General features: G+C 38.5%; 1 protein-coding gene across 2 annotated transcripts; it reads right to left on the bottom strand.

Moving 5' to 3' along the window:
- Positions 1-5,529: 5,529 nt before the first annotated feature.
- Positions 5,530-23,201, bottom strand: LOC117305730 (protein FAM167A-like). Of its 2 annotated transcripts, none has more exons than XM_033790608.1 (3): positions 23,183-23,201; positions 13,794-15,141; positions 5,530-5,904 (listed from the first exon to the last, which is right to left on the bottom strand). In XM_033790608.1, exons 2-3 carry the CDS (start codon positions 14,130-14,132, stop codon positions 5,635-5,637), a joined length of 609 nt encoding a protein of 202 aa, XP_033646499.1. In that variant the 5' UTR covers positions 14,133-15,141; positions 23,183-23,201; the 3' UTR covers positions 5,530-5,634. The 2 variants fall into 2 exon arrangements, with proteins under 2 accessions (XP_033646499.1, XP_033646498.1); XM_033790607.1 differs by lacking the exon at positions 23,183-23,201 and adding an exon at positions 20,972-21,057.
- Positions 23,202-24,153: the final 952 nt, after the last annotated feature.

Raw genomic sequence — 24,153 nt, forward strand, 5'->3', positions numbered from 1 at the left:
GTTAATGTACAGGTGTACAGGACTGGAATTTCATCTTTTAATTGAGAGTTGAAATATTTTAACAATATTTTCTGAGTGAAATTGGGCCCTGATATTGACTGCATTTTACCCACTAATTCCCTAGATACTTCTGTAAAAACATGGTGCCAGGAAACACTCAGTTTCAATAGAAGCATCTGGGATTATAGAGAGGCTGTTCTTAACATGAGTGGAACATGGGGCCATTGTGAGTGTCTAATATAATGTAGCTTCAATATTATCAGTCAATGTGCTTAAAGGCAGTGGACACTATTGGTAATTACTCAAAATAATTGTTATCATAAAACCTTACTTGGTAACGAGTAATGGGGAGCTGTTGATAGTATAAAACATTGTGAGAAACGGCTCCCTCTGAAGTAATTATGTAGTTTTCGAGAAAGAAGTAATTTTCCACGAATTTGATTTCGAGATCTCAGATTTAGAATTTGAGGTCTCGAAATCAAGCATCTGAAAGCACACAACTTCGTGTTACAAGGGTGTTTTTTTCTTTCATTATTATCTCGCAACTTTGACGACCGATTGAGCTCATATTTTCACAGGTTTGTTGTTTTATGCATATGTTGAGATACACCAAGTGAGAAGACTGGTCTTTGACAATTACCAAAAGTGTCCAGTGCTTTAAAAGGCACTGGACACTTTTGGACTCAAAGTATAATCAGGCATGTATGCTTCGTTTTTGAAACGCAAGGGCCCTAGAGCATTTTCTGCTCGGGAAAGGCCATGGTCACCTACATGTATGAGGAAATTGCAAATTCATACTGGAGTAATTCAAGGGCACCAAGGCAATGACCAGGGGGCATTGAGGCAATTACCGTCATTGCCTCTGTGATAAACACTTACTTGGTAATGATCAACGGAGAGCTGTTAAGGAGTATAAAACACCTTACACTATCTATTTGAAGGCACTGGATACATACCTACGTTTGGAATGTCAAAGACCAGTATTCTCACTTGGTTTATCCACACATGTGCATAAAATAATAAACCGGAGAAAATCTGGACTCAACTAGGTGTCGAGGTTGCAAGAAAGTAATGAAAGACAAACACCCTTGTTGCAAAAATTTGTGTGATTTTAGATGCCCGTATGAAGCCTTTCTCATTTTCAAATAATATATAGGCCAAGTGAGAAATTATCTTTTTCTCAAAAACTCGAATCTCACAATATTTTATACTATCAACAGCTCTCCATTGCTTGTTACCAACTAATTTTCCATGCTTTTTTTGTATATTTCGAGTAGTTACCAAACATGTCCAGTGCCTTTAAAAATCAGCCACTATGAAAACTTTTATCATCTGTGTATTCATAGCAACATGAATGGAACCAGACAATGCAATGTATTATTTTCATATTTGAGTAGAGAGAAAACTGATGCATCAATCAGTATTGAAAGGTCAGACAAGGTCAGGGCTGATCAAATATTTATTTACTGTAAAGGATGAAGCGTGTGTAACTTATTCAAACAGAGTGAGTCGAAAAGAAGTTGATCGGGATGGGTGATGTTTTCAAAACAAACAAATGACACTCGAAAGTTCAGTAAAAAAGCATTATTTAAAGACCTGCTTGAACGAAAATGTCAAGTCGTGAACGTTGCTGAATTTCATTTGAAAGGTTTTCAATGAACAAGGAAATGGAGCCATATGTTTATAGATTTTAATTGTGTAAACAAAAAAATCATTTCGGATACCCTTATCCAGCGTTTTTCTGAGAGATTTGGGAGCTCCAATTTGTAAAGCCGCTTTGTTGCAGCGTGGAGGTATAACAAAGCAAACTCCCACAAAAGCAAACCCTCAGCGGCATTGTCCTGTGACGCACGCCTTCAAGGGCAGAACTGTTTTTAGTTTTTCAAAACCTTTATGTTGGGGCCTGATTTTTCAATCGATAATTACGAAAACTTCAGAAGTGTACACTTATCAAAATAACATTAAAATGATGAACAAGTGCATTATAAACAAGTTAAAATACTATTTCCGTTAAAAACATTCCCCTCAGGTAGCTGTTTAACCAACACTCTCTCCTGCTTAGTGGGGAAAAAAAAGAATGAAAGAAATTGATCATTGCTTAGAGGAGTTATGCCTATTTTAATAAAGGTACCCATTGTGTGGTCTTTTTGGTCTAGGGTACTTTTGGGTCTTTACCCTTGTCTGTTAGCACTGTATACTCAGTACTTACCGGAGTTCTGTGAACAAAATCACAGGCATATTACTTGGGTGGGATGCGAACCCAGGAACTTTGCAATTCTAGAGCAGTGTCATAATAACTAGACTACCGAGATTGTCCGGTAGCTAGATGCAGTCAAAAGGGTCAAGCATGGACAATCAATGGACGGCTACAAACATGACAAACTTGAGTGCTTTCACTAAAACAGGCATCTTCTCTCAAAAATGATCAATTTGTTTCAGTCTTCTTTTTTTCTTCAGATAAGCAGGAAAGAATGCTTGTTTAATAGTGTGCTTCACTGGGGTTTTGATTGTCAGTTATTGGTTTGTTTGTAAATCGAAAATCTCGGTCAACTTTATTTTGACTCACCCTGTATTCATGTTCTGTTCATTATATACAATGGCAATTTTATGCTGCAGGTAATGGTAGCTCTGCAGTGTGTGTTTAACGTAGGACGTTAAATTTTTAAAAGTATGCATTAAATAATTTTATTATTAATAAAGGAAGAGTGCAAGTCAGAATGTTGCTTCTGTTGAGAAGTCAATTTGGGATTATTGTTTGACGGCATTTGACGTCATCCAGCCACCATCTTAGATGTACTCAAAGATGAGACAATGGAAATGCACAGATTTGTACACGCTGGGCACAGGATTTGCAAATGAACAATAGGCTTAATGATCAACCTCCTTTTGACCTACATAAATAGACCTTTATCATGGTGGGGCCATCTTGATTTTACTACATTCCAACTTATTGTAACCAAACTGAGGCTGGACAAGATAATAGTCTGGTGTCATGTTTGCGCAATGAATGTCAGCATTCATTGCTGTTATTGGAAACAGGGAACATGACCAATATGGTGACAGCGTGATAAAGGTCTATGGGAGGGCATTTACCCAAATCGCGTTATGTGCATCCAGTGGCTTGTTTTTGTGACTTCATCACAGACTGTGCAAATCTCCGCCATTCATTGGCATGATTTTGTTTCCTCCAACCCATAGTTCACAATGGAATGCGGAAAGCAGGATGGGGGATCCAATCCCCCACCTCAGAGCCCTTCCCTCCTCTTTCTATCCCCCACCCCCTTTTGTCACCACATATAAATTACCAAAATGCTTTATTATGAGTACATCAGAAGCCCGTCAAAAGTATCTGACCAAGATCAGTACCAGCATGCAAGCAGCCACACTAGCACCATGGTGCCAGCAACTGCATCAGCACTGCCACAAGCAACAGCAGCAGCAGCAGTCCAACACCCAGAACAAAAAGAGTACCACCATCATCACTAGCAACAACAGCAGCAGCAACTGCAGAAGCACCAAAGCTAGCTTAGCACCACCACCAGAACAACAACAGGACCACCACTACCGCAAGCAACAACAGCAGAAGCAGCAGCAGCAACTGCAGCAGCACCAAAGGTAGCTTAGCACCACCATTCACAACAACAATAGTACCACAAGCAGCCAGTGCCCTGCCAACCCATAAACGCCAATGCCAACACAAAATGCCACCACTACTATTATGACAAGTCTTTAAATACCTGTCGCAGTGATAGCGTTCCGACTCGAGGCTCTCCCTAATTCCGACTCTTTCCAAGATTCAGATTCTCTCTGCGAATCTCGCGACACAGGCGATATATTTATGAGACGCAGGCCCATGCGAGATGACTTTTCTCACAACTACGGTCCCAGTTAATTGGCGATTAGTAGTCGGCGGCCAGCAGCTTCGCACGACAGCAGTGATCTCAAGAGAGCAGTATTCGAACGCAGAAACCTGAATCATTACGCCGCCACCACGACTTGACTACATATATCTCACCGCGACAGACCATTAAAGGAACACGTCGCCTTGGATCGGTCGAGTTGGTCTTTGAAAAGCGTTTGTAACCGTTTGGTATAAAATACATATGATTAGAAAGATGTTGTAAAAGTAGAATACAATGATCCACACAAACATGCCTCGAAATTGCACGGTTTTCCTTTTACCTCGTCGACCAACACGGTCGGCCATTTATGGGAGTCAAATTTTTGACTCCCATAAATGGCCGACCGTGTTAGTTCGCAAAGTAAAAGGAAAACCACGCAATTTCGAGGCAAATTTGTGTGGATCATTGTATTCTACTTTTAAAAGATCTTTCTATCCATATGCATTTTATAACAAACGGTTACAAACGCTTTTTATAGACCAACTCGTCCGATCCAAGGCAACGTGTTCCTTTAACGTCTTGTCCACAAGTCTACCACCACCACCACCACCACAACAACAACAAAAACAACAACAGCAACAGCAACAGCAACAACAACGACAACAACAACAACAACAACAACAACAACAACAACAACAACAAATGCAGGGGAAATATAATTAAGGATTCTTGATTTCCATCAGAAAGTATTAAATTTTATTAACATTACATGTTGGTATGTCATCAACATGAAACATACTAAAAGCTGAACAACTAACCAGTTTTACACTCCTTTAATTTGTTTTCTATTTATGGGAGTTTAGTTACAATATTTTCGATAAGGTTTCACATAAATACAATTTTGACATAAAAACAACTTGATAAGTTATATATAGCCATTTGGTGTTATAAATACAAGGATATTAATTGATAACAAATAAATATTATTGAAATTCTCAATCCTCCTCTAAAAATATGTTGTTTTTGTTGCCAATTTGGTGTAGCAGTAATAACAGATTCATTTGTATGCAAAAACATCTGTATTTTATTTAAGATTAGCAAGTTACTCAAAGTTAGCAAAGTGCTACGATTGTTAAGATGCTACAGTGATTTGTATTGTCGTTTAACCTATTGCTTACGTAGCAACGAAGGGTTTACATCTATGGTAATTACTCCAAAAATTAATTACCATATAAACGTAGTTGGTAATAGGGCACTGGAGGGCTGATGATATTATACAACATTGCTAGAAATGTCTCTTTTTGAAGTCATGTAGTTTTTACTTTTAGAGAAAGGGGATATTTTCCACCAACAGATTTGAAACTGAGAAAGGCTTTAGGCTCAAAGCCTTTCTCAGACATCTGAAAGCAATCTTAGCACTTAAAGCCATTGGACACTTTCGGAACAGAAAAAAATGAAAAGTTCACAGATTTAAACATGCTTAAAATAACAAACCTGTGACAATTTGGGCTCAATATTGGTCATTGAATTTGCAATAGAATAATGAAAGAAAAAACACCCTTGTTGCATTACTTTGTGTGCTTTCAGTGCCCTAATAAAAGGCTTCAGCTGAAGTCTTTTATTTTTTTAGTGATACCTCTTTCTCAAAAACTATGTTTCTCACAAAGTGTTGTACTATCAACAGCTCTCCATTGCTCGTTACCAAGTAAGGTTATATGCTAACAATTATTTTTAGTAATTACCACTAGTGTGCAGTGCCTTTATAGAAAAAGATAATGAAGTAACACATGTTTTATCTCAAGGAAAACCTCCGTGCATTTAAGTTCATTCTCGTCACTCCAAAATCTTTGAGTGGGTTATCAAGTCCTGGGAAAAGTCCCCCATTCATTGGGAGTTCACATAATCCACTCTTTTGTTCGTACTCTTCCTCCACGCTGTATGCAGCATTCTCAATCAACTCCTTGTGCTCGCTGATACTCGTCTGTAGACGTAATTGCTGGATCTCACTACGCAGGCGCATTAGTTTCATGGCTAAGACATGATCTTGGGATTTCATCTCTGCCTGTTGTAGAAGTGGAAGAGAAACAAAGTATCAATAGTTACATCTCATATACTGTGGCCTTGAAATAGTCTTGGTGCAAGACGTTTCTCGTTTACCTTTCACGCACAGCGCCACGGCTGACCCGCTCATTCAACTTACCAATAGCGCCCGCTGCGACACACCGCCCGTAACCTGACTAAGCCCACGAATTGCCCCTCGAAATAACCCACAGCACCCACAGCATGCAATTGCCATGGTGCTCGGTGCTTTTGCTGTGGTGCCCTGTGCAAGGTTCCTGTGAAATTTACATTTTCCTCATATAGGTGCCCCTTGCGAAATTCAAGGCCTGGCTATTTCTGTCGGGCCTTATACGTCACAAAGGCAACAAAGCCGATAGCCTCTCTGCCCCTGGTCATTGCCTTGGTGCCCTTGAATTGCTCCAGTAGAACTTTACAATTTCCCAATTGGTTGCCCTTTACCAAGGAGAAAATGCCTTTGTGCCCTTGCCCTTTAACTTTACTCTGAGCTATTGCGCAGTCAGCGACTGTACCATGGTAAACAAATTGTGTTTACTCATTAACAGTATGGTCAACAATCACAACTTTTTTTAAGATTCCTAATGGAACATAGCTGGATAACACTATTACCAGCAGAATTGGCTTGGGTGAGTCTTTGATCTATACAGTCACCATTAACTTCCATGCCCCATAGAAATTAAACACATTGACATCCAATACACCCCATGTTAGATCTTAGCCGCAAGTTGGAGTTTGGGTATTTTCTTTTTGAAGGGACTGAGTGTGCTACCCCATACACACAGAATTTGTGTTGGTTGTGCGGCTTCAGTGAACCTTTCAGAGTTTATGTATGCTATACAATGCTAACAATGCAATACAATGTTAAAGTTTGTACACGATAAGAAGTAATATCTTATTTAGGCAGGATTTAGAGGGAAATGGCCAACCGAAAATGAAATTTGAGTAAGGAAAAGTATAAACCGTAAAGTAGGAAGTTGTTTTTAAAACCAACACCTGTATTTTAGTGAAAGGTTATTGACTGATGTCCTCTGTACACCAGTTTTGTTCCCGTAACTCGATATGGCTGATGTTGATCAAACTTTCTCTTTAGCCCTTTTCAGACGATAGCAATTTAGCAAGGGTCCTTTGCTTTTTTCGCATGTTTGCTTATTAATTTACACAATGCAGCTCGTGTGAAAGGAAAAACAATGTGTGTTCTAGCAAATTTGAGACAGTCCAAACATTGTTTTCCTTTCATACGAAGTACAATATGTAGAGTTTAGCCCCTTCTCACAAGAGTAATTTAGCAAGGGTTGTAACATTACAAAATGTACTCATGTGAAAGGACAACAAAAAAGTTATCTTGCAAAAAAGAGTCATTGCTACATGTTCATATATTTACAACCATGCTAACATTTGGCAAGGGACCCCAGTTAAAATGCTGTTGTGTGAACAGCGCTTTTCACAACCACGCTCATACTAAAGCAAGGGACCCCTGCTAAATTGCTGTCATGTGAAAGGGATTATAATGGTGTCGAACTTGTCTGTCATGTGAAGCAAGTGATGCAATCAGGGCATGGATAACACTCTACAAGGCTTTATATTGTATCAGCTGTTTCACCCATCAAGGCATTGCAAACACCACAGTGCCTCAACACTAGGACTTCATCATCACCAACACCTCATATCTCCCCTTGTTGGGTTATTAAAGCTCTCTTTTAAAGGCACTGGACACTATTGGTAATTACTTGAAATAATTCTTAGCATACAAATTTACATGGTAACGAGCGATGGGAGAGCTGTTGATAGTATAAAACATTGTGGGAAACGGCTCCCTTTGAAATGATGCAGTTTTTGAGAAAGAGATAATTTCTCACTCAAATAATAAATTACCTCAGTTGAAGTCTATTTTTATGCATCTGAAATCAGATTAGGTAGTGCAACAAAGGTATTTTTCTTTCATTATTCTCTTGCAACTACAATGATCAATTGAGTCCAAATTTTCACAAATTTGTTATTTTGTGCATTTTGTTGTGAAGATACTGGTATGGTGTTTGACAGTTACCAATGGTATTCAATGTATTAAAAGGCAGACATGGCGGCAGAGTGCATATATAGGGAGAACCACACTAAATACAACAACAACCAATGCTAAAATGCTAAATATTATTCAAAAACACTCAAACAAAAGTATTTTTTAAGTCCCTCAGGTTCTTGAAAACATATCAATTATATTCTCAGACCACTAAACATTAGATTTCTTTTCAATTGTTGGCTGATCAGCCGTTTATAATTTTTGCTAATCACCCCAGAGTGTGCTTTTCTCCAAACCGACATGTTGCCGATTTTGAGGCAAAATAAGACCAACTTTAAAGCCAGAATTGTTCTTAAAAGTTGTAAAACAGAACCCCAGGCAGGTTGTGATAGATTCTTATTATATAACATAATCTATATTGCATGACCCCAAAACGCTGTTATTCGAAAGTGTGGGTTTACAACAACAAGTTAACTGCCTGACGTTTCGATCCTAGCAGAGTTTTTTTCGAAGGCGTAATGACAACACAAAACAAACATGAACCTGTAACAAACAAACTGTAACCAGCAAGACAAAATGTAACAAGAAACCAGGGAGTATCACCAAAGGGATAATGCAACAAAGAGGATACAAATAAGAAAATAGATTCAGCTGTTGCAAACTGCTTCTTACCCACAAAAAGGACATAATAAATGCAAAACAAAGGCTCAAAGGCTAAAATTGATAAATTGATAGCTTTGCACATGACTTTTGGCCTATTTAGTGTATTGCACCCTTAGAATACCACCGCTATATTTGCACAACTCCCATAGCTACCAGTTCAGACAATGAAAACTTCTTTTCATATCAGTTTGACTTTTGTATACAAACAGATGAAACAATTTTTAACTACCATTCAACGTGGCCATTGACAACTCAGTAAATAATATTAAAATTGATAAGTAATCATTGTTGACCCACTTGAGTCCAGCTGTATAGAATAAAAACAAAAACAAATTCTCTGTTAATATTCTGAAATTAGATTAATGAAAATATTGCCCGCAATGGGGGTCCTCTGCATGCACCCAGTCATTATTCATTTAATAACGACTCTATGAGGTAATTATGTGGCATTTGATAATAAGTACTTCAAAAGTAGGGTAATTTATTTTAACTAAACCGGATTGTGTTTCTTTGTGGTCGACTGTTGCGTCAATTTCTAGGTCAAAATTGTGTTCTAGAAGACTAATTCTTTCATTGAATTCCTATCATTATGTATTTGTGTGAGCTTTAGCTTTTTCTTCTCTGATTAAAACAATTCCTCCCTTCCTTTCCAAAATGCATCCCCACTTAATCTTTTGAATACGTACGAGACTGCTTGTCAGCATTGCTCTGATAAGCTTCTTGCTGTTCCATACGACTTGCCATGCATAACCCATGCATCGCGCTACACTAAACTAGAGCATTCATCAAGATTTAATACTGATCATTATGACGTCTGTGGCTGCTTAAACAATCTAAGGTCTTGAAATAATTGAATTTTTGCGGTTTGGGGAAAGCAGTCAATGATTACAGCTTTATATAGTTACCCGTCCATGTAGTAAAGGACATTTGGTGCTCGGTTATGATGGCATTTGCACCCCAGCCCCCACCCCTCCCAACTCACAAGTTGACACACAAAACCGATTGTGTTCTTGGAATCTCGGGAACAAAAAGAAAAATAGTATATCCCCCCCCCCACCCCGTGGCGCGCGCGTACGGGCTGGGTATAATAATTGTAGACAAATTTAACTTTATAATATGTTCCCATGTCAGTACCGTCACCACTAACTGGGGGGGGGGGGGGGGGTGGTGACTCAGAACAATTCCCTGCCAATACTCCAAAGAAATGAGATGGATAAAACCATGCTCAAAATAACGCACGGTCCGATTGAGCAATAGCCCGCCCCACCCCTCCCCATTTGAAAACGATGTTTTGTGCTCCCCTCCCCCCCGCCCCCCATGGTCGTCTCTACCCCCAAGAAAGCGAAATGTTTTGTCACTTGCCCCTGTGCAGGTAATCCTGTAGCACGGATCGCTTCCAAAAAAGCTGTTCAGTACAGCAATTTGCTTACCACAGAAACATGATGCTAAGCCATGACTAAGCTTTTCCGTATAATGAAACGGTGAGCTGGCAGATCATACGGTTCTAGGTAATAACATCATTTCAAACGGGAGTATCTCTACACCACAGTAGGCAGGCCTCCACCAAACCAGGAGCTGTGTTGATAAACAAAATTCCTTTACATGGAAGGAAATTACGTATCATGGATCAAGTGACATTTTCCTCCGGAAAACCGGAAGGGGATTATTTCGAACACCACTTGTGCAAATCAATGACTTGTGTAGAGTTTCATATCACTAGTGTTGATAATGAAGTGTTTTATTGTTAATAAATAACTGTAGAGCTGCTTAAAAATTGGGCTCTTGAAAACGCTTCAACTATTATATCGATCAAGGGTGCTTTCAAAGATCTCTTGATTGTCTGAAAAGATGTCTTTTCAGCCGAGTCTTGCAAATCGTCGAATTTCCTGTACTTTTTATTATACATAATTATATAGAAATCGTCAAACTTCATTGGTCTAGACGCATCACATGACGTTGAATTGATTACCATAATCGTTCGAAGAGTGTTTTGATGCTATCGTCCCCATGTACATGTTTAATTGGTCAGAAATGGGTTCCCGGGAAAGAGGATGCGTAATCGCTGGTACTACGCGCGTCACTGCGTGTTTGTTTAGAGTGCAACGCTGAGATCAGCGAAACAAAATCTTGTGAAAATGTGTCCGGGAAAAGTCGTCTGCTCAGAAAATCTATCAAGTTCGCTGAATGTAAGTGAAAATTTATGTTTCTTTTGCCTACACCTCGTCCAAACTTCATACCACATGAAATTAACTATAAGTTGTGTCTGCTGTGATATATTCCTCGAACGTTTCGTGAAAAATGCACCCTTTGCTCGTCTACGTTTCTTGTCAAAGTGTCAAAAGTTGCACACGCTGAACACGTGTGTATGTTTACATTATTCAGTACCGTTAGTTAGACAACTCGACTCTTTTCTCGTTACACGTTACAAAATAATGCTCAAAATTTGTAGCTCTCAAATTTTGCAAACTGATTTGTTGGTGACATTGTAAAGGCTTATTATGGAAAAGAGCACATTGACCTTGCAGTATGCTGTAGCCTGTTTATTTTTAATGACGAATAATTGTTGAAAATTGCTATTTATTGGGGCTGGTCATGACGATGACTGTGTAGTGTAAATCTGTAACTCTTGAGTCAAGTCAAATTTGACTGATGATACAAAACAAGTGTACTCTGTCTAGCTCACAACCACACCAGTCACTGTGACTGCAGTGTACTACTTTCAAAGGCCCCATAATTAATTAGAAAACCCCAAATTGTGTGTGTGAGCCAAAGCCCAAAATAGTGTCTAAAGGAAAGACCCGCTGGTTCAAAGTTTTCCAGTATTTAATATTGAAATAAAAAAATGTGTGTGCTGTGCGTATGGTGACCGGCAACCAAAGAAACCAACTGATACTGATGGCGCCCTTTACAAAAGCACGCAGAAGAGCGATGCAAGACATGCTTCATGTAAGTAACATTACGTCTTATTTTTCATGTCGCCATATCATTATAGCATAGAGTAAAGTATTTTGAGTAACTGTGTTATGGTCACACTAAGGTTGTTGTGTCATTGGATTAATGTAACGTCATAGCAAACACACCTTGACACAATTTAGTCATACTTTCAAAATAGAAGCTGCTTGCAACTTTAAGAGGAGGTGTCTTTAAACACTCATCTAACACACATACAGCCCTCCCGCCAACTCCATGATGTGCCCTAGGCCTAGGGGCTATGCTAAGCATTGTATCATTATTTTATTTTATTAATTAAATGTTTGTACACATCCACAGGATGAATAGGAAATGAGAAGAAATTTTCAGTTTTAGATAGGTGAGGAAAACCCCAATGGGGGAAAACCCACACATCAGGTAGGGACTGCAAACCCAATTCACATGCAAGGCTCTGGTCTGAGGTGAGACTAGAACCGGGGTCCAGAGAGGTAAAAAGACACCAAATGAGCCAACCTGATCCCATTATTTTGTTTAGCCAGGACAAAGTAATATTTAATTGTAAAGTATGACATTTGCTATTGTGCTTGACTCAAACTAATCAGGGGTCAAGTTTGTGTAGCCACATTTTGGGAATAATGTGGTCAGTAGGGAAGAAGTATTCATATTCAATAGTCAGCCCTAGTAAACACAGGCCTGCAATTTCATCTTTGATAGGGCCAGGTAAGGCCATTTTCATTTAGAAATAGGCACTTCAATTAAAATCTGTTTATAAAGTATATGGGAGACTTTCAAGGGGTACCAAGGCAAAGATCGGGGCAACAGTGGCTCTGTGTAATTCAGTTGCCCTTCAGTGTGCCAACTACTGGAGGGATAGCATTTGAGCAGCATGGACACAAGAAGAAGAAGTGCCAGTAATGGTAATTTGTTTTGCCCCCTTCACACTGTGTTATGCTTTTCTGTGACTATGTGAAGTAAATGCCTATTGTATAAACTCAGCTTAATACCAATGAAGTGAACTCAAATGAAACAAATGTATTTTGTATCAACCCCTGGGTAATTTTTATGAAACCTTTGATGTTTAAATTAAATAGATTTTACAATAGCCTAATGCCTTGTTAAGGGACTGGCTGAATTGAAGTATTCAAAGATAGGCCTACAAGCTCATAATAAGTTCCTATATATGTAAACAGTAATTTAATTTCTGCACTCAAATTTCAATTTCATTGAGCTGCTTAGACAGAAAATATTGCTTGACGATATCCTGCTTCTAAAGCAGAGATAATCAGGATATTGGTAGCAAATGTTACATGTGACACTGTATTTGGGTTGGTAAGCTTACTCTGGTAAAAATAATTTAGTTCTAATGCTTAGCATATTTTTATAATGGGCCCTGATTTGTCTCATTTTTTGCAAAAATACCACCATTAATCAGAAGGTCTTTTTCAGATTATGTGTTTTGGAGGCCAGTATTTGGAAATAGACTTGTGGAAATGCTAATCTGGCTGATTGGAATTGACAATGCTCCATTATCCACCGATGAGACCTCCAAAATGAGAATGGTGAGTATAAATTATGAGTATGTAATAGGGCCTATTATTTGCAATGTTATGTCTTTTGTTAAGATGTCTTTATATACCAACATAATAGTTGGGCTTAGTAGATTAATTTTTGGCTGGTAACCTGTTTCTGCTAATCAATAGCAGTAGCATTAACAAAAGCAACAACAACAACAACAACAACAACAACAACAACAACAACAACAACAACAACAACAACAACAACAACAACAACAACAACAACAACAACAACAACGACAACAACACCGACATCAACTACAACAACTTCAGCGACGACGACAACAACAAAAACAACACCAACATCAACTACAGCAACGACAACAAAAATAACAACTTCACCAATCTTAAAGGTACTATAAGGGTGCACCTCGACTGTGGTTTCGGGTGCATTTATATAGGGTCTTTGACTTGAACTTGTTTTACATTATGGGACTGTTACTCTTTCATACAAAATCGACCGACAGTATAGAAACGCTACACTTAATTGGGTTTACACATTAAATATTTAAAAAATATTAGATATTATGTAAACCCAAGTATTAGTCATTTTTCTCAACTTGAAATGTTGTGATACAAAATTATTTAATAAAGGCTAGACACCAGTAGGAACTGAAACCACTGTAACCAATACGACCACAACAATGTACCTGATAATTACTTTACTCCTATCAAATTCCACAAACTTACCAGTTCGTCTTTGACCCAATTAATGGATCGTTGCAGATGTTCTCGTCTTTCTTCATCTGTTCTCTCCAAGTATTCCAGCCCTTCATCCTCACCATTTCGAGTAAGCGACAACTTCGGTCTCTTGTTGACGAACGCAAATGGTGGCTTGTCTAAGTTAGCTCGCCATTCCACGATGGATGGCCGAGTAGAGGCTAAATTCAATCTGGCTGCCACACTCTTGAGTTTCTCTAACTCTGTCAGACATACTTCATCTTCAGGAATGGTCTGTAGTTCAAAAGATTCTCTAAACTTTGGTCCAGCACTCTTCAGGGCATGTAGAATGAACTCAGACGAGCCCATTGTGTCCCGCACGCCGTCTGTCTCCCCCAAGTTTTACACTCGTGTACTGTCCTCCAGCCGCACTTACCAAAAAGTACAACGACTCTATCACAATTGTATCCAATGTCAAAAAAACGATAAGTAAAATGCTTTTGAATGTTTACTGTAGTATGAAACCAGAAGCTTGCATCAGAGGTAGAAACAAACATAGGTGATAATAAAAGCAGTGTAGTTCTCTGCACATGGATATACTGTAGTAACACAGGAAGCGGACGCAGCCCGTGTCATTAGAGAGTTCCGCTTTGCTTGGTGTTATGCAAGATCAGATTCACAGAGTATCTTTCAATACCTGCTGGTTATCACAAAGTATCTTACGATGTCAGTATTTTATCAATTTGATTGATTAAAGTTCACCTTCAAGACTCTTAGAATACGTGTTGGTAGCTGGCAATGAAGACTTCGACGCTAAACCATCACGATTTATACTCTGCGCAAAGATCGTCTTACACATCGATGGATTGGAATGCGCATTATCCGCAGACTTTGTTCTTGTGGTGGTGCGGTCTCCTCTGTGCAAATTAATTTCACAAGTCATCATTTATTCCAAGGTGTAGCATTACGAAATCGCGAGAGAAAAAAATAAATATGATCGTGCTCTTCACAGTTTGTAGTTCCATCAAATGTCAAACTTCCAGACCGGCATGGGTTTATAAACAAGGTACACGAACCGTAACAGTGTGTTAACCACACACAGCTCTTACCTACCAAACCATAATGGACATTCAGTTTTACGACTGGCCCGAAGTTCACAACTACTTGTTTGTAAAGCAAACATACGAAGTGTGAAATTTTGTCCCGCAGCTAATATCATCCAGCTAGTTTCAATACTTTGGAATGTAGAATCATGGTGGAACGTAGACGTATTGTGTCGAGCAAGAGGTCAGTTGACAACTTTTTGGGGAGGAAGTGAAATTTAGTCCAAGGAACGCACCTACGTCATTTACTTCTCCACAATAGATCCGCTGGTGTTCTGTAGATCAGAAAAGAAAAAAAAACCAGGTGCTCACAACAGTAACAACTTGTTTGTCAAAGACTATTTTGTTTGAAAGGAGTTCTTATACTTGCAGGGGGGTTGGAAAATAGGTCATGCTGCTACCAAACAAATCGTGTTGTTGCAGCTCCTTATGTGAACTGAGGTAATGACAATGTACGTATATTTCACGGTTTGTAAAATACACCATGTAAACATATCGGTATCGTGAGAAATGAAATGGATTGAACGTGATGTACAATGGCAAAAATAAATCATGCTTGTAAAAGTTTGAATTGAAAGTGCTTGTTGGTAAACGTGCCCTGAAGGTGACTGAACACATCACCAGTGATGTCTATAGGATACAAATTGTTGGTGTTATACCATCCAGTGACGCTGTATCTGTTTGCTTGTTGTAATTTGAAAAATTGAATTGTGTTATTACGATTCAAAATATGGTAACTGTTCTGTACTATTTCCACTTGTGTTATTTTTTATGGCACTCACAGTATGGTTACTTTGATGAAGATATCACCATGGTGATAAAGATAACGCTTACGGGAACGTTGTCCATGAGAAAATGTACAGATCTTACATATTATAGTTTGTTCATATCGATTCATTTACTCATATACAACTGCAAGAGAGAAGTACCATGATTAAAACATTCCATAGTCCGAGGCTAACTTTATATTTTAACCAATACCACAGAAAGAACCAGTCCGAGTATCATAAACGAGTGGGTTTTTTTTCTCGTCCCAGGGCCCAATTGCATAAAGCATGTAAGCACACAAACTTCAAGCACTTAAACGTGTGGCTTAAAGGCAGTGGACACTATTGGTAATTACTCAAAATAATGATTAGCATAAAATCTTATTTGGTAGCGAGTAATGGGGAGCTGTTGATAGTATAAAACACTGTGAGAATTGGCTCCCTCTGAAGTCACATAGATTTTGATTTCGAGACCTCAAATTTAGAATTTGAGGTATCGAAATCGAGCATCTGAAAGCACACGTCTTCGTGTGACAAGGGTGTTTTTTCTTTCATTATTATCTCGCAACTTCGACTACCGATTGAGCTAAAATTTTCACAGGTTTGTTATTTTATGCATATGTTGAGATACACCAAAGTAGAATACTGGTCTTTGACAATTACCAATAGTGTCCAGTGTCTTTAACATAAGTAGGTTATCAGCCAAAATTACATTAAAAGTTTGCATTGTAACTGGTGTTCAGTCTGCACGCTCCGAACTGTGTTTCAGCTTGACACAGAAATGGCTTGACACAGAAATGGGTCAAGCTTTACGCAAAACCTTGGTCCTTATTCTATTGTTTGACCAGTTTCCTGGTCAACCTTACCCAAGCGTACGTCAGGCCCCCTGACACCTTGAATCCGGGTCAATTCTGACCAAGTAGTTTTTAGAGTGATACAAGCAAGGATAAAACGTAACATTTAGCTTGCCTCATTCACTAACTAGTTTTTTTTCCCCTTTTTATCTTTCTCTTGCCCTTTGTGTTTCCATCTCCAATATGGGCAGACAAGCTTTTTCTCTCCAAACCCCCACCCCACCCCTTTGCCCATTCATTGTTAACCCCCTTGCTTTTTGCTGCGTGCTTTCTGACTCTCTCTCTCTCTGTCCTCTCTTTATTCATGTATTTCTACCAGACTGTTTCTTACACTTAATACCTGTCCATGTGTGTTATGTTGTAAATAGCCTTCTCGTTGAAACCTCTGCTAGGTCGAAACGTCAGGCCAATGACCATTCTTTGCATTTACACTTAAATGTTCAGATTATTTCTGCATTTCTATATTGATTATGTCAGCATACACGAAATAACAGATTCGTGTTAATGAAATTAGAAGGAAGCCATGTACTCAACGGTTTACATGACATGTAAACCGTCTGAAAATATAACCAGAGATTTCCAAACTGGAAATGATTTCCCATTTTGATAGCAAGATCCTTCTGGAGATAATGCCCCCAGGCGTGTACTACAACTGACCAATATTACTGCAAGCAAACTAGTAATTGAACAAATAGCTGGAAGGTGGATGGTGGAATTTGAAGTCACGGATGCCATGGATGCCATGTATGCCATGGTTGTGGTAGACCATTAAGTCCGGTAGCAAGCGACAGTTACTCGCATACTAATGATATCGTGCTGGCATCGCACAATTAACGGACCGTTGGTTTTCCGTCTAATATTGTTACAGAAATTACTGGTGATTAAAGGGGATTCTTTAATTGGTAAGCATGCACACACACTTGACCCTCTGGTGGTTTGTGTTCTTTAGAAATGAGAAGACGGCCTAAGGCTCGGTCCACTTTGCAAACAAGACTTTGAATAAAGGGTTTGTAAGCACAGCTTTAATAGGAAAGTACTTTATTCTAAAGCTGTAATCATACAACAAAATTCAGAACCATACAGATTAATTTGTATGATGTTTGTGGGCTTGGATTTATTTTTGTTTTCGTCATTGAACATAATGAACTGATTTATGGATTCAGATATTTATTATCAGAGTAAGATATTTATTTAGAGACCACAGACGAGTTGTAACAATCAACCCATCACCCCTCTCCCATGTAAGTAAAAACCTAGGCTTGAATATGAATCCTGCTGCCCTTTGTTTACAGTCAAGTTGTGCACATTAATGTTTTATAACAAAGATGACCATTGCTAAAGGTTTAAAACTTTGAGTTGGTAAGGCCATTCATTCATTTTGCAACGGGCATTTCAATTGGGAAATCTTAAAGTTTATAACTAAGTATAAGTGAAACTTTTAAGGCACCATGACAAAGACCAGGGCAACAGAGACCATGGCCTCCGAGCCTGCATGTCCGAGTGAGAAAAGAACATGTGGAAATAACCAGTCAACTCATCAGCTGTAAGAACACAAGGAACTGGGGAATGACATGAGATAAATCTTGTACACAATCCATGTTATCCGTTGGCTCTGTTTCCTAAATATAATTGAGTCTAATCCACACCTGTCCCACTGTCGACAAATATGAAGTCAACACCCTTGAAGGGTTCAGTGGGAGTTTATTGCCACAGCTAAAATCTGAACCTGTCGACATTTTGTGACAGCTAAGCTATTGAAATAATTTCCCCAAATAAAGAGAGACGTCAAAATTACAATGGTGACGTTGAAATGATCGTTAGCTAATGGGGAAGCATAGAGCTAGGGAATCGGACAATGACAATGCCCCGCGGGGACAATTGGTTGTCGTGTTTTAATGCGCTTTTAAAGTGACTGAAACCATGGAAACCAAGTCACACAAACACGTACAGTACGAATGCAAAATGTCACTCGCCTTTCGGATGTTAGTGATAACAATAGACAACATGTATCACGCGCTTAATACGGTTGTTTCTAAGCGTACATTCAGTATTTTACTGCAAGGTATGTGGGACGGACCTGCTCATTGTACATTATAGCACCGTGTACATGTAATAGTTTGCACGGTGCTGTTCCGCAATATGCTGTCAATCAAACCAGGAACACCGGGGGGGGGGGGGGGGGCAAAACCGTTCTGTTTTTCGATATGTGCACTGTTTTTTTTTCCCGTGCGTTATACAACACACGAGACCAACGGCTTTACGTCCCATCCGAAGGACACATAATGTCATTTATGCTTTACGTTTTGAAATATATATATATTTTTAAATACGCCAATGAAAACAAAATTGGCACGCAATAGTAAAATGCACTTTTGAAATACAAGGTGCAAAGACCAACAATTAGACACACATTTTGGTGAAACCTTCTATAGCGATGATAGGGCCTACTAGATATAGAGAGACGAGTAAAAGGGAAAATGCCACGAGACCACTTTGGTTTTGGAACAAATATAAGCATCAATAAAGAGGGTATTGTGAGTGAATCAATCATTATTGCACAAGCTGTTTAAAGACACTGGACACTATTGCTAATTGTCAAAGACTATCCTTCACAGTTGGTGTATCTCAATTCATATGCAAAACATAACAAACTTGTGAAAATTTGAGCTTAATCGGTTGTCGAAGTTGCGAGATAATAATGAAAGAAAAAACGTCCTTGTCACATGAAGTTGTGTGCTTTCAAATGCTTGATTTCGAGACCTCAAATTCTAAATCTGAGGTCTCGAAATCACATTCGGTGAAAATTACTTCTTTCTCAAAAACTACGTCACTTTGGCAGGAGTTGTTCCTCACAATGTTTTATACTACCAACCTCTTCCCATTACTCGCTACCAAGTAAGGTTTTATGCTAATAATTATTTTGAGTAACTACCAATAGTGTCCACTGCCTTTAATGTATAGGAGGTAAAGCCACGCCCAGTTTGGTACAGATTTGATTAAAGGTGTCAACCGATGTAGTTATTAAAATTCACACCAATAATTAAAAGTGACTAGCTTTATACTGGGGCAATGAAACCACCCTTGACCGTCGATGGTGGAATTGCGTAGTCCTTCAATGAACTGACCTTTAAATCAGTCATGCAAGAGTTTGCTAAGACAGTGTGCTCAGCATTGCGTGCAAATGTCATCGAATCAATGACATATTTATAGATCTGAATAATATACACCAAAAATCTTTTACAGACTTGAGCGGAATCAATAATGTCAATGTTAATTATATTTCAGCTTGTATGATAGTACACGTGTTTATTATTCAATCGGAAGGTTTTGATATTATTTTACACTTGTTTGAATTATCAAACCAAAAACGTTTATCAATGTGGAAACACTTTGACATCATGTGTGGTATGTTGTTTTGTTATTGCAACAAAGTGGCTATTGGGTACAAAACGGAGCTCCCACAAACGATGTTATAATGATCGAGTGATGACGTTACGGATGACGTTTTTGTGAAAATTGCAGCCTTGAGGGAAACGCACTTGTTTAGAAGAGTATACTCTCATGTAAACTCACTATCCTTATAAACTGAACACGTCTTAAAGGCACAGAATACTTTTGGTTATTTCCAAAGACCAGTCTTCTCACTTGGTGTACCCCAACATAAGCATAAAATAACAAGCCTGTGAAAATTTGAGCTAAATTGGTCATCGAAGTTGCGCGAAAATGATGAGAGAAAAAAACACCCTTGTTGGACAAATTTGTGTGCTTTAAGGTATGAATAAAATACTTCTGGCCAGAAGTCTTTTATTATTTTAGTGAGTAATTACCTCTTTCTCAAAACCTATACACTTTCAGAGGGACCCGTTGCTTACAATGTTTTATACTATCAACAGCTCTCCAATGCTCGTTACCAAGTCAGTTTTAAGTTGTTTTGAGTAATTACCAAACGTGTACCTTCCCTTAAAGATTTACAGCAAAAGTCACTCCCCTTGTTTTCGTTTTCGTTGGGCTGCCTCTTCAGTGGTTTCGTGTGTTTCAAGGGAACGTATCAAAATACGATACCAAGAATGTCTTAAACTGAAGACTTTTATTATACTTATAATATGGAAGTAAAAGCCCCACGTTCGGGCAGCCCGCCAACCCACACTAAAACCCCCTTATAGAAACCGGGCCTTATATGTATTGTTTCGTCAAACGCTTGTCGTTCAAATGATTCACTTAAATATCAATCAATCAATCATAAATAAATAAATTGTAAAGCGCCTACTAAATCAAAGGTTCAAATTATGGTTATTGAAACATATTTGGAACACTTTTCAATGATTGTTTTCAAATACAAATATGGCACCATGCTTTCCAATTGCGCGTTATTGATCTAAAGTCAATCAAGATATACAAACCGTCCGATGACACGGATTCATCAAAACTCTTGCTAACTGTTTTGCTTTGAACTTACCAGAATTTTAAAGAATACAACACCTTACCTCACTCTTGCTGACCCACTGTAATTCCACAACTCGGCAAGTAAACCCCAATCAAAATCACTAGGTAGAAATGTTCACAACCATTGCGCACAGTGCTCGGACAACGCACGCACAACATTCTCTGACGTCTGCCGTGCGTGCAGCAACTCTTTCAGAAAACCCTATAGTCTCATAAATTATGCATGAAGTATAACACTTAAAGATGATAAATTTTACATTTTGTCTGTGGATGCACTTCCTTCCTGGGACAAAGTACTTTCATTTCTATAGTTTTAATCTCATATGTACAACTGTCAAAAGGTTTACCGCTGTGAATATATAATGTTCTCTTCATTTGGGTTATGCTGCATAATGTAGGAATATTGATTGGGAAAGCGATCATACTGAACAGTTTGTTCTCTCTGGACTGTAGTAGCTTGTGAGCTGTATTATGGAGGATTCCTATATGCAAAAGCTGAATGGGAGAATTAAAGTTGGCAGGCGAAACGAAGTGAAACTGTTTGAGAAGAGTTTATCTAAAGGACGCCATCTAAAGCCTTATTTACTCCACGAATCAAAAGAGTCACTTAATATTCCAGACAACCCACCTTCCATGCTATAAACGCTTGATTGAATTCGACATACCTCCCTGAGGTATAATAAGCAAGGATATACCCAAGATCCAACATATCCTGAACACACCTTAATCACAGATTGTTATCAATTTGTTAAAATCGCCATCACCCACCCGACAGATCCATACAAAGAAACTAGATAAAGAGTTAAGCCTTATAGTAACAACAAGGCAGGGGTAAATTACTTTAAGGAAGGATGACAGGTTGTAATGGGGACAATGAGCAACACGCTGTGAATGGAAGGTTTTTACAAGATTACTGACTTAAGGAGTAAAGTGTTTGACGAAGGAACCTTCTTCCAAAAAAATATGACAAAAAGATATCCCGGAGGAGGTAACTGAGACTGTTCACATCAGGGTTATAGCAGATTGATCACTCCTTGCTTCCTTAAAGGCACTGGCCACTATTGTTAATTATTCAAAATTATTGTTTGCATAAAAACTTACTTGGTAGTTATAGCAATGGAGAGCTGTTGATAGTATTAAACATTGTGAGAAACGGATCCATCTGAAGTAACGTAGTTTGTGAGAAAGGGGTAATTTCTCGCTCAAATATTAAATTTATTGTAATTTTATAAAAATTAACTGTAAACTTGATGTAATTTTATAAATCTTTTTTATCTTCTGCAATTTTGGAGGTTTTGAGGAAATAAACAAACAGAAGTCTCAAGGCCTGAAGCCTCTTAGTATTAAGAATCTTAAAGCACACAACTTTGTGCAACAAATTATGTTCTCTTTTTCATTGTTCTCTTGCAACTTCGTGACCAATTGAGTCAAAATTGTCGCAGATCTGGTACTGTGTGCATATGTTGGGATACACCAAGTGAGAACACTGGTCTTTGACATTTATCAAAGGTGTGCAGTGCCTTTAAAGATCTACTTCTATTCCATTTCTTCCTCCATGCTTAAAGCAAGGACTATCAGAAACAACCGCAACACAACCATTTGGTTATTATCCGATTTCTAAAAAAAACAGATTACACAAATAACAACATGCCGCAAGAAACGATTCCGACTGAAGTGCTTTCACCTTGAAGCAAATAATGAATTTAAATCAACTTCTTGGAAAAAAAGAAAGCAGTGAACGACAACTATTAAAACAACAAAAACATCGTTGGGAGAGAAGAATGAGCATTGTGATAGTTGTGATTAAATTCTTGTAGACAAAACGTTCCCTCTTCCAAGTGACGATTGAAAGAGACAGGTGTTTTTCACTGCTCCTTTTCAATGTGATGAGGGTCCACCGTGCAAAGTTTTTACTTTGGAGTCTGACGCTGGACATCTTTGGTAAATGTCAAAGACTCGTATTCCCACTTGGTGTATTCGATGATCCCAACAAGTGCTTAAAATAACAAATCTGTTAAGATTTTTACTCTATTGGTCATCGAATTTGCAAGAGCATAATGAAGGAGCCGTTTTTCACAATGTTTTATTCTATCAACAGCTCTTCATTGCCCGTTACCAAGTTTGAATGTTAACAATTATTTTGATTAATTACTAATAGTGTCCAGTGCCTTTAAGATACAGTAGTCTCATGCATGCAATAATAAGACTAGTAATTCAGCTACATCTTTAATTTGTTAATAACGTAAAAATACCTCCATGTCACGAGGGTCATATGCATAATCCACTTAGCACACTTTAGATGAGAATAAACACACTAACCATACACGTGTCCTGCAGCACCACAGCAGACGAAGCGACATTTTGGCTGTGGTTTATTAAATAATATCCGTAGAATTAGTCTGAATTATACAGTTGCGGATAACTGACCGCGATGTTACCGAGTGTTAATCAAGATGTACTTTTGCCTACTGGGATGTAGACTTGACTCAAGTCTCAATCCCGTGAGAGTCCTTTGATTTTCAGTCCCATCGCCCACCATCAGAAAACTCCCCCAACCAATGCCGCAATAGCTTCATTTTGACGGCGGGTTTTCTAGGAACCTCTCGCACCAGATCGGGACTTGAATAAAGTCTAACTAGGATGCCTCTTGGTTCCTTGTGAGACAGATGCACGGATCTTGAAGCCCATGTAACTCACCGCAAATAAAACCGGTATGGCGGGAGATTCTGTACCCCGGAGATTCTGTCAACTGTGTAAAAACTACTTCTGATAGCGCCCTCTTTTGAAACATTCTCCTTCAACCAACGTTATAGTTGCCCATAACAGGGACAGAAATTCAGGCGACAGATTTTACTTGGACACCGGCTTTCCTGCCTATCGATCACCCGGTATTCCCCTCTTGATTGGTCATCCGTGAAAAAATGCAATGGGGAACTCTTTCAGCTTTTTAATATGCATTTGGTTCACACTGTCATAGCTTTTAGGACAAAATGTGGATGATAACATACATTTCAGGATAATTTGTAAACATTTTATTTACTGTGGAATAGTTTTTATTATTTGGTTCGTGTCCTGTGGTTTAAAACAATACTCCAATAACTTTCTCTTTTCAAACATCTTCTTTTAGCCATGGTCATTAGCTTATTCAGACCGTGTGTTCTTTGTTAAAGGCAGTGGACACTATTGGTAACTACTCAAAATAATTTTCATCAAAAAACCTTTC

Source organism: Asterias rubens, unplaced genomic scaffold, assembly GCF_902459465.1.
Source record: "Asterias rubens unplaced genomic scaffold, eAstRub1.3, whole genome shotgun sequence".
NCBI classification, from domain to species: Eukaryota; Metazoa; Echinodermata; class Asteroidea; order Forcipulatida; family Asteriidae; genus Asterias; species Asterias rubens.